Source organism: Geospiza fortis, unplaced genomic scaffold (genome assembly GCF_000277835.1).
Source record: "Geospiza fortis unplaced genomic scaffold, GeoFor_1.0 scaffold23, whole genome shotgun sequence".
Taxonomy (NCBI): Eukaryota; Metazoa; Chordata; class Aves; order Passeriformes; family Thraupidae; genus Geospiza; species Geospiza fortis.
The window spans coordinates 16044937-16056744 of record NW_005054303.1 but is presented as its reverse complement, the minus strand read 5'-3'; the positions used below and the strand labels follow the sequence as shown (position 1 = coordinate 16056744).

The following is an 11808-nucleotide window of genomic DNA, read 5'->3' as shown; positions in this document are numbered from 1 at the left end:
CCTACGGGAAAACTGTAATGATTCACTTTTATACCTTGGTAGCTCCCTATGATAGGTTTTTAGAAACCCACAATGATTTGTATGTGCAGATATGAAAATCTGAGACTGCTGTTAATATTTTTATTGTTGAGCCAGGCTGATGCATGAGGCAGGTGTCATGAGGGTTGTGGTGACGTCCAGGGGTGCCTGGAGCACCTGGGTCGCTCTGAGCTGGGGATGTCAGCCCAGCTGTGCCCCAGGAGTACTGAAGGGAGCTGTTCCCCCAGGATCCAGTCACACAGCGGTGCCATGGAGAACGCAGAGAGCACGGAGGAGGAGCAGCCAACTGTGGGCAATGAGAGCGCGGAGCCCGAGGCCGAGAGCGCGGCCGAGGAGCAGCACATGGACTTCAGCACCGAGATCATGAGTGTCACCGAGATGGAGCAGTCCCCAGACAGCTCGCCAGACCTCAACGAGGACAACACGCAGGAGAGCGAAATTCCAAACATTGAGAGCTTACAGACCACAGATATCGAGGCTGACTTCCCTCCAGATTTTGACAAGTTTTGGAAAGTAGTAGAGGACAATCCGCAGGATTTCACAGGATGGGTTTATTTACTGCAGTATGTAGAGCAGGAGGTCAGTACCCGCCCCTTTCTCCTCAGGCTCCCTGAAATAAACAAACAAAGAAAACTAAAGTTGTGGAATTGCAGTGACAAATGTAGAATGGACATCAAGCTGTCACAGACACTGATTTAAGGCAGCTGTCCTTGACACTACTGTCATTTAATCATAAAATGCCAGGATGATTTGGGTTGGAAGTGACCTTAAAAAGCTCATCCATTTCCACCCCCCTGCCATGTGCAGGGACACCTTCCAGTAGCCCAGGCTGTCAATGTCAAAATAACACCAGGCATTTCTAACACAGTGTTAATAATTGTATTTAAAATAACCTGAAGCTGTTGCTAAGGGAAGCACTGATTGTGCTCTCTCTGTTTGCCACAGAACCACTTGCCAGCAGCCAGGAAAGCCTTTGACAGGTTTTTCTCACACTACCCCTACTGCTATGGGTACTGGAAGAAGTACGCGGACCTGGAGAAGCGCCACGACAACGTCAAGCAGTCAGACGAGGTACGTAGGGCCCGGGGCCAGCGCTGCCACCAGTCCCAAAGCCACCAATGACTGTCCCACTGCGAGTCATTGGGCTGCCAGTGCCTGCCCTGCACGGCCAGGGCTCGAGGGACGTGTTTGCACGTGTCACAGCTGTGGCATTTGGAGCTAATGTTCTCTCTCTTTGTTGGCAGGTGCGTTAAACCTCTACAGTTTGTCAAGCTTTGCAGTGCAAGCCTCTGTATTACACTGCAGCTTAACAAGTAGGGCAGGGCTTTTCTGTCACTTCCATTTATTACTCATTTTCAAAACAATAATAGTTGGTTTGCTGGTCACAATTGCTCCATCTTATTGCATTTTTGGTCAGACGCTGTCAATGATGCTCTAATGGGTCTGTGCCCTATGGTCTGTACCCCAAAGCCTGCCCACACAACCTGGTCAGAATGCAGGGACCGCTGCGCTTTGAAGATCAAGACTCTGCACGTGGAGATCAGAACATTGCCATGTTCTATCCAACCTCCACCCGAATGGTAATGGTAGATTATTTAAACAAAATTCCAGTAATTAGTATTTCTAAGGTTCACCGGATAACACAGTGTTGCCTCTCTCTTAGGACCCCATTAAGGATTTGAAGTACAGTTCATGTTCTCTTCATAGGTCTATCGCCGAGGGCTTCAGGCAATTCCTCTTAGTGTTGATCTTTGGATACATTATATAAACTTCCTAAAGGAGACTTTGGACCCTGCTGATCCTGAAACTAACAGTACCATCAGGGGGTGAGTTGGGAGCAGCCTGATACCCATACACACCACTGGGATCAGGTTATTGTGTTTTTAGGACAAGGGGAAAAATCATAACAACCTGGTGTCACTGTAAGGATTTTTAAATTAAGAGATGATGGAGTCAAATTCTGTAAGTGGGAGAGTGGTACAAGGGGAAAAAGCTTGAGAGCTTCAGACTGGATGTCTGAAGACATATTAAGAAATACTTAGTGCAGCATTGGAATCCTGGAATTTAATTCCTTGACGTTTCCAGGATATGGCTAGGATGTGTCTGCTCGCTGTGGCTGGCAGTGGACCCAGTTAAAGGTTTGGGCTAGAGTTTGATCCGAAGGCTTAATTGCACTGGAATTGAATCTGAACCAAGCTGCAGAATTGCTGCACAGCTTTTGGGTGTTATGCTGCTGCACTGGTGGGTTTGGAATGGGTACAAGACAAAAGTGGTAAAGGTTGTGTCTTTTCCTAACATGTTCGTGTGGCTTCTGCTGTTGCCTGTATTTGTTCTGTTGTGGAAGTGCTGGAGGCAAAAAATAAGTGTGAGCTTTTGGAATCTCTAGACTCCTTTCTGTAGATATCTGGAAAACACTCTGAAGTATGTAAATAATTAATATAAGTCTAATTTCAAGGAAATGAGGATGCTCATAACCTTTAATAAGAGCCAGGACTTTCCTTCCTTGCTCTGGTCCTGGTATCCAGAAACCAGTGTAAAACCTTTCCTTTTCCAGAGCCTATGAACACGCAGTGCTGGCTGCTGGGACAGATTTCCGTTCTGACAGACTCTGGGAAATGTATATAAACTGGGAAAATGACCAGGGAAACCTGAGGGAAGTTACATCCATCTATGACCGCATCCTGGGAATCCCAACGCAGCTCTACAGCCATCACTTCCAGAGGTAAAGGGAAAGCAGGCAGTTAATGCCATGAGCACAAGAGCTTGGAACAGGTTTATGTAGTTACTTACTTACATACTCAGGCAGTTGGACTGATTGATTGAAAATACTGATGCACATTTGAGGAATTTGGTTTTTAGGTAAATTCAGAGGTTTTGTTGTGGAATAAGGACAGGCCTTGGAAGTGTGGGAAAGAAGAGAGGATGTCTTTGAGAAATCAGAATGAGCAGTTTTGGACTTCAATACTTGTGCAATACCCATGTGTGGTGAAGCTCCAATTTAACTGAGGAATCCTGGTTAAGTTTTAGATAGTGGAATTCTGCACTGGTAGGGAGACTTGAGCAGCAACCTCAGTTAAATTGCACGCAGTCTTTCCCAGATCTCTTGGTGTGGGAAATAAATTACTTCCTTTATAACTGATTTTGTCCTTTGCCATCTCTTTTCCATGGCAAGGGTTCTGTCCCTTTGGCACATGGCACTTGTGGGGACGATGGGTGCTGGCAGTTGTGGCTGTGAGCTGGCAGCACTCAGTGTCACTCAGGGGCCATGAAGCAAAGCAGAACCCCCTGGGATTTACAGCTGTGCCCTGTTGGGCAGCAGTGCAGCGTGAAACAGCCCCTTTGCAGTGCCTCTTTGTGGCTGTTGCTAGGTTTAAAGAGCACATCCAGAACAACCTGCCCCGAGACTTCCTGACCACAGAGCAGTTTGTGCAGCTGCGCCGGGAGCTGGCGGCCGCCAGCGGCCACAGCGGCGAGGACGGGGACGAGCTGCCCTGCGGCACCGAGGACATCACCGACCCCGCCAAGGTACCTGCACACAGCACCACCCTGCCCTTCCTGGGCTGGCCAGGCCTTCCACTGCAGCCCCTTGAGCTGTGCCCAGAGAGCTCCTGCACAGCAGTGCCCTGTGGCACTGAGGGCATCACTGACCCCACCAATGCACCTGCATGGGGTAGGCACTGGCACCCTGTCCTTCTCTGGGGCAGGGCTTCCACTGCAGCCACTTGAGCTGTGCCCAGAGAGCTCCTGCACTGCCCTGTGGCTTGTGTGCTAACAGGACAGCCCCTTCCAGTGCTTAGAAGTGCAGGAGTGTTAAAGAAATGTGTTAGAAAATGAAAGAAGTGGTGTACAAAACCTAAGGAGCAAATAGTAATTATTCCAGGTCAGCAGATTGATATCTGTTGCCTAAGAAAGCTCCTCATCAGCAGTGGCCTGGGCAGGTTCAGACTGTTACAGGTCTAGGAATGCCTGGAGCTGTGCAGAGGAATTGCTGAGGGTGAAAACACAGACACACTGAAACCAGGGCTGACTTGGATCCAAATCCATCCTTAATCTCCAGTCAGCTTTAGCACAGGATAAACACCAGTTCAGCTGTGTGTGCTAAGGCCCAGGGCTCCATCAGGCAGTGTCCCAGCCCTTCCCTGGCTGCTCAGGGAGAATCCATGCACGTCCCTGGCACAGGAGGCAGTTACAAAGGTGATACCATGTCTGCTTGTGTTACATTTTGTGACATTCTGTTCTAGCTGATCACTGAGATAGAGAACATGAGGCACAGAATCATTGAGATCCATCAGGAGATATTTAACCACAACGAGCATGAAGTCAGTAAGAGGTGGACGTTTGAGGAAGCGGTAAGTGGGATGGGGTTTGTGTGAGGCAGCACCAGCAGCGGTTTGGGAGCAGGACTGGGAACTGGGAATTGTGTGAAACAGCCTTAACTTAAACTGCTGGGAGGGGATTGAACAGAGACTCAAAGTTGGAGACTCAAAGTTTCACTTCTCTGCCGTTTTTCTTGTGAGGAGGCACCTGGTGATGTAAAGATCTCAGAGCAGTACTTGGAGAGAGGCAAGGTGCTGTAATGTTTGCTAAGCCAGTGAGTCCTGGGAGTTAGTGCTGCTCATGCCCTGGGGTGGTGCAAAGGCATGAGGGGATGGAGGGGACTCCCTTTGAAAGGTAAGCCTGGTCTCAGAGAAGAATGAAACTCCTGTGGTTTTCTGTTGTAACATTACACACTTAATCAGGTAGCTTTTGTTGTGGACCTCCTATGTATAATGTATTAAAAGTAATTAGTTAAACTAATAATTTGATCACTGCAAATAAACAGCTTTTGCTGTAGAGTTAGGTTGGAAAAACAATGCGAGGTTTTTATTCTCAGTCTTTATATTTTTCTTCCTGGCAAACATGGTCCTTGTTTTAAATTTACTTCTTATTCTAAAGAGTCGCCTGTGTTACCCAGCCGGGACAGATTTTCAGAGACCCTTTAGTGGGCTGGGTGTCAGAACTGGTGATTGCCTGCACTGGGTGGGACTGGGCCAGGTGCCTCCACAGACCAGGAGCTCACAGGCAGAGCAGGAGCCATTGTCAGTGAGCTCTGTACCTGTGACCTGTGACAGCAGGGAGCAGAGCAGAGTGACCCACATTCCTGCCTGGGGAAGCCTTAAGCTGCCAGTCTGTGGGACCTGGGAGAACCCTGGAACTGTGGGCATTGGGCAGGAAAGGTGTGGGAAGCTGAGTGTCCCCTTGCTGCTGGCCACAGTGTGCTCTTGTTACCAGCAGTGTCTGGAGCCCCGAGGGGCTGGGGCTGGGAGGAGCTGCACGTGCAGAGCTCAGCCTGTCCATAAAGGACAGCACAGATCCCACCCAGGGCTGGGGATTCCCTAGAGCTGTTTCCAGCAGGAGTGGGACTGTGAGCTGGGCAAAATGGCCACAGAGTGTTGGGTTCCACACCAGAGATCAGTGAGGAGCATGAAGGGAGGGATTGGCTTTAAATTTCAGGTGGCTTTGAGGAACTGGATTCTCCTTAATTACTGTAAGTTCTTCATCCATTTGTATGGGTTTGGATCTGAGAGGAAATTGCAGCACAGGAGAGAGATATTCAAATACAATAAAGATGGTGAGCAAAAGCAGAGGATCTCTGGCAGGATGCCTGACAAAGCAATTTCAATTTAAACAGAGCAATGTTTAATTTTCTGTGCTGAGCTCTGTCCCACCCAGTCCCTCTTGCAGCCACCAATAACAAGACAATGGTGCTAAATTTGTGGTCTCACTATAACCAGATTGATGTAAATATTTGATAGGAAGTCGAGTTCAGTGCTCTGTCTTTCCTTGTCATGATTCTCAACCAAGTTCTGAGTTGAATTTGTGGGCTGGGTGTCCCACAGTGAGCACTTCACTTGTGTGGATGGATTGGGCAATGTCCAGTGTGTCCATAATGTCACTGACACTGGGCTGCCTTGGGTCCTCCCCCAGCATCTCTAAAAGCTCTCTAGGAAAGGAGGTTTCTAGCCTGGAATGTCACTGCAGTAAATCCTTTGATCCATACCTGGATAACCCTGGATTGAGTAGATGAGGAGGTGTCCCTGGAGCCCTGGTCACTGAAATGGCAGGAATTGAGTGTTGGTTGTGTGGCTGTTGATTGTTTGACCCCCTTGGTGGTGTATTTGTAATCACCAGTTGCATCCTGTGACTCTTGCAGATCAAGAGGCCTTACTTTCATGTAAAACCTCTGGAGAAAATTCAGCTGAAAAACTGGAAAGAGTACTTAGAGTTTGAGATAGAGAATGGCACTCACGAGCGAGTCGTGGTCCTCTTTGAGAGATGTGTCATTTCATGTGCCCTCTATGAGGACTTCTGGATCAAGGTAAGGGAGGCAGCTCACGGCTCTGCTGGTGCACACCTTGACCTGGTGACTAACCCTTGTACCCTGTGGAACGTTGTTCATCTATAACTATATCTGTTGCATTAGGAGATGGTCTGCTTGCAACCAGATTTGACTGCTGCATTTGCCAACTGCGTTGCCTCTCTACGTCCTTCCTTACAGAAACTAGTCTAGTGGTTCCATAAAGGTGCTGAATGGGTTTAAACAAAAGAATTTTATCGTTCTGGCATGTTCTTGGAGACAAATACAAGCTTTAACCTGGCTGGTCTCTGCTCTGTTTCCAACCCTAGTATGCCAAATACATGGAGAACCACAGCATCGAGGGCGTGAGGCACGTGTACAGCAGGGCCTGCACCATCCACCTGCCCAAGAAGCCCATGGTGCACATGCTGTGGGCAGCCTTCGAGGAGCAGCAGGGTAAGGGCAGCCCTGCCTCAGGGGGGCTCTGCTGGGGGGCCTCTGGGGTCTGCCCTGTCCTAAAGCATCTCCCTGCTCTTGCAGGCAACATTGATGAAGCCAGAAGGATCCTGAAGACGTTTGAGGAGTGCATCCTGGGGCTGGCCATGATCCGCCTGCGCAGGGTGAGCCTGGAGCGCCGGCACGGCAACATGGAGGAGGCGGAGCAGCTGCTGGAAGATGCTGTTCAAACTGGCCCGGCACCTCTTCAAAGTGCAGAAAAACCTGCCAAAGGCAAGAAAAGTGCTGTCAGAAGCCATAGAACTGGACAAAGTATGTGTTCCCTCTCGGCTCTCTTACCCAAAACTCAAACCACCCTGGTGTCTTTCTCTCTTTCTGAAGCATTTTGAAAACATGGCAACAGTGATGACAGGTGTTGTAACTGGATGTAATGTCCCATTACTGCATGGAGACAACAGTCCCTCTAAACTGATGTTGCCATGTCCCAGCTTGGGAATCTGGAAGTTTGCACCCTTTCCCACCAGAAGCACAATGTGCTTTACACCTTTATTTTCATTTTTAGAATCTTAAACGTTCTCAGTGTGTTCAGTGTTATTGGTGTGGGGGCAGTGTTTGGTGGTTTGGTGTCAGCACAGGAATATCTGGCACTCAGATGCTGCCAGCAAAGTGCAGCACCTGGGTTTGTGGTGTTGGTCACTTCTGGTGTGTTTGTGCAACAAACCAGCCCAGGGGGAGGAAAATCCCTTTATTGCCTGTCATTGTGTGTGTTCATGGGGTGAACTGGGGTGTGTTACAGAGTTAAATACCTGCTGTGAGGGTCAGGTGTGCACCTCCTAATGCCTGTTTTGCACAGGAAAACACCAAACTGTACCTGAACCTGCTCGAGATGGAGTACAGTGGTGACCTCAAGCAGAACGAGGAGAACATCCTGAGCTGCTTTGACAAGGCCGTCCATGGGGCCTTGTCCATCAAAATGAGGATCACCTTCTCACAGAGAAAAGTGGAATTCCTGGAAGATTTTGGGTCTGATGTGAACAAGTAAGATGTCCTGTGGGAAGTGGCCAAACTGGGGTCACGGGGAGAGTGCTGGGAAAAGGGTGGGGTCAGTGGCTTCTGTAAAATTATTTCCTTTGTGCCATCAGCTCTTTGTAAGGAACAGCTGCTTTTCTAAACCAACCTCCTGGTGTTAAACAGGAGTAGATTTGTAAACAGGAATAGATTTTTATACAGGAATCTCTTTTCAGACAGTTGCCCTTTTATTTGAAGTGCCCATCACCTCACTGAGCAGAGCTCTGCTGCCTGCCAGGTTTTCCTGTGGTTGCTTTCCCCTTGCTAAGCCCTGTGAAGGGAGGTGCTCCCCAGGGGAATGGGACAGCTCTGTGACACAGGTGTCCTTTGAGACTCTGTTCCTGGGAGCTGCTGCTTGTTTCCAAAACTGCACTGGTCAGATTTTTCAGTGTTCAGCACTACCAACAACTGTGCACTTCTGTGGGAGGATACACCAGAAATGCAAGTTTTAATTCATTGCTACAATATATTTTTCCTCTGAATTGTCTATAGTTTTTATTTACATTTTGCAGCTAAATAATCCAGAAGGATTAATGACAAGTCAGTTTTTCTGCTTTGTATGTTTTTAACAATAGCTGTCCTTAAATTCTGCTGCCTCTGCATGGCAGTCAGTCAGTGCAAGTTTAGGATCTGAGATGGATCAACACAAAGAATTTTGCAGCTCCCAAATAATCCCAGAGCACAGAATTGAGTACAAGGAACTCTTTTCATCCAGAGCACACTGTCAGAAGCTGCAGGTTTCGTGAGATGCTGCACATGAGGGGGTGTTTCAATATTTGTGAGAATTTTAGCCAGGACTCTCCTGTGCTGCATTAAGCACACTTGTCCTTCCCTGCTGGATGGGCAAAGGCTGCTTTGGGATTGGAATAATTTCCAGTGTTTAAATGCTGATTCCCACATCTCTGTGCTGCTGGGGGTGGCATCACCAGCAGGCTCTGAAGGAGCAGCTGAGTCACAAATCACGTCTAGAAAATTCTTTATGAAGGAGCTTGATAAAAACTGCATGAAGTGTGAGGGAAGTTGAGCAGGTTGGGAACTGGAGCTGTTGTGAACGGAACCGAGTTGGCTTTCCCCTGTTCATTGGTGGCCACTCGTTAGAATGTGTTACATTGCAGTTTGCTGTACTGTTGCAGCTCCCAGCAGGCTTTGCCCAGGTGTTTCAGATACTGGCAAGGCCTGACTGGCTGTGCTCTCCCCAGGCTCCTGGATGCCTACGACGAGCACCAGGCGCTGCTGAAGGAGCAGGAGACGCTGAAGCGGCGAGCAGAGAACGGGTACGGACTGAGCCCAGCTGCCCTGGGCAGGGCAGCACAGGGAGCAGCCTCACTCTGGGGGGTTCTTTAGTCTGTCAGTGGAGGTGTTTGTCAGCTTTGAACCCACTGATGTGAGAATAGAATCGCTTTATTTTAGTCCTTTGAAGTGTGTACTAAATAGAGCTGTGCTGCCTTAAATATTCACAGAATTGTTTGCATTGGAAGGGACCTCAAAGCCCTAAAACCTGCCACAGACAGGGACACCTTCCATAGGCTGCTCAGACCTCCATCCATGCTGGCCTTGGACACTTCTAGGGATGGAAACAATTTTGGAAAATAAGTTTTTGGGTTATTGAGTTGAGTTTTTGAGTTGAGTTGAGCCGAACGGTGCTGCTAAAGTAACTCAGTCTCTAAGCAGGACCGTGCCTTTGCTGTCTCAGTTTGGGCACCAAACCCAGCCTGTTCTGCAGCACAACCCAAACTGTCCTTCCCTAACCCCAATTCCCTCACCCTGCTGGGCCAGGGCACCAGGTGAGCGCAGTTTAGGCTGCCCAGCTCTGCTCTGAGGTGCCAGAACAGGCTGTGTTCCCCTGCAGCTCCGAGGAGCCGGACGAGAAGAAGCTGCTGACGGAGGAGGCGGGGCTGGCGTCGGCACAGCTCATGGACGGGGACATGCAGGTCAACCAGGCTGCCTACAACTACAACGCCTGGTACCAGGTATGGGGCACTGCAAACAAAGCTCAGCTCCTTGGCGTGCTGGCACCTCCAGGGCGTGCTCCACAAGTGCTCAGTGTTCCTGCGTGGAGCAGTTTGGTGGCTGTCCTGTCACACAGGGAGGGGATGGGGGGAGGACAGCAGGGCTGTGGTGTGTGGAACTGTTCTGCCCAGGCTGGCCGTGGGGTGCCCCTTTCCTGTGTGCCTGGATAGTGACTGTCTCCAGGCAGTAATTCCTGTAGTGCCTTGGAATGGGTTCTGCTGGTACAAAATCAGCTTGTCCTCTGGGGCTCTTCCTCCAGGGCGTTTTAGCTTGGGATAGAATTGTTGGGGTTGGAAAAGCCCTCTTAAAACCATCCAGTCCACCACTGACCCATGTCCCTACTGCCACAGCCATGTGTTTTTTAAATCCATGGCAGATTTGAGGTGGTTTTATGGAAAGTGTTGTTCAGACTGCAGAGCTCCCAGAGCTGGGGGAGCAGTGGTACAGCTGGGGCACAAGCCCTGGGGTAGCCCTGCTGTGGGATTGTCCCCAGCCAGGTCGGGAATTCTTTCAAAGTCAGGCAGTGGGAGCAGTCTCATCCAGCACAGACTGTCCAGTGCTAGGCCAGGAAAAATGCCCTGAGCTTCACACACAGCACTGCAGGAATGGCAGCTTGAACCTGAGCCAGGGGGACTCAGGCTGGAGATCAGGGAAGGGTTCTTCCTCCAGAGGGTGGAACAAGCACTGGAAAAGCTCCCCAGGCAATGGGCACAGCCCCGAGGCTGCCAGAGCCCCAGGAGCACAGGGATGCCAGGCTGGGATTGTTGGGGTGTGTGCAGGGATGGGGCTGCACTGGATGATCCCTGTGGGTCCCTCCCAGCTCGGGACATTTTGATTCTGTTGTGATGAGGATCCATCCTGTGCAGCACCCTGTGGTGCCTCCAGCCCTGCCTTTCCCGGGCTGTTGCAGAGGGAATGGCACCGCTGTCCTGCATTCCCAGGGGTGCTGTGCTGGCACAGAGGGGCTGGGGGGCTGTGCTGCCCCAGGGGCTCCCAGCAGGGACTGACGTGGTGCCTGATGCTGCTGCTGTGTTTGGTTCCAGTACAATTACCAGAATGCCTGGAATTACGGACAGTATTACCACACAACCTGATCCCCGAGGGAGTGGAGTTCACTGTGCTGCAGTTTCAACAAAGATGGAATAAAAAAAATTATATTTTTCTAATTTTGGGCTGTGAAGGAACTGTTGTGCCACCTGCTTTTGGTCCTCTGCATGTGAACCGAGCTGCTGCTCACAGGGTATGTGTGAAGCAAGATTCGTGTGCTGGTAACTGATAAATGGTCTCTGTACAATTCTCATTTACCATAAATGATTTTTTTAATTCCCTGCACTAATTTATGGAGTATCAGAAGAATTCTCGTTGGTCTCATGATTCCATAATTGAGTGGGTGAAGCTGTGGGGGTTTGGGTTGGTTTTGCCCCAGAGCTGCTCTGCTGCCTGCCCTGGCCCAGGGCTGGAGCCAAGGCTTGTCCCGCTCCCAGCCCAATGCCGGGGAGCTGTGCCAGGGCCGGGCTGTGCTGGCATTGGGGGCCTTGGCAGAGCTGCCACACGGGTTCTGTAGCGTGGGAGGGGGCAGGGATTAAACCACCTTCATTCTTTTTTAAAAGCACAAACTGTGTTTGGGATGAGTTTTGTATTTAGAGTTTTTCATGTACACGGTGTGAGCAAAACTTTTTTCATTTTGATCAAAATGATCATTCCCATTTTTGTAATAAAAGCGAGGAATTCAGTAGTGCTCTGAGCTTTCTTGGACTGCCTCATTCCAGCCAGGAGGGAGAAGAGAATGCCTGAATTGAGCTTTGGTGGTGTTCACAGGAGGGGCTGTGGCACAGGGACACCTGGGAACACCTGTGGAACACCTGGATCTCTGCCAGCAGAGCTGCTGTCAAATAAAT

At 49.7% G+C, this 11808-nt stretch overlaps 1 protein-coding gene and 1 non-coding gene across 2 annotated transcripts; both read left to right on the top strand.

Annotated features, from left to right (window-relative positions):
• The first annotated feature begins 262 nt into the window (after window positions 1–262).
• Window positions 263–11647, top strand: PRPF39 (pre-mRNA processing factor 39). The gene is given in 14 exon segments (XM_005417983.3): window positions 263–618; window positions 985–1110; window positions 1747–1865; window positions 2594–2761; window positions 3408–3564; window positions 4281–4388; window positions 6233–6397; window positions 6706–6832; window positions 6917–7058; window positions 7060–7144; window positions 7686–7870; window positions 9100–9174; window positions 9750–9870; window positions 10954–11647. Coding segments are annotated over 14 exon segments (1959 nt in total). The 5' UTR covers window positions 263–288; the 3' UTR covers window positions 11005–11647.
• Window positions 7227–7312, top strand: LOC115949509. The gene has a single exon (XR_004082958.1). It is a non-coding gene; the product is annotated as a small nucleolar RNA SNORD127 (small nucleolar RNA).
• Window positions 11648–11808: the final 161 nt, after the last annotated feature.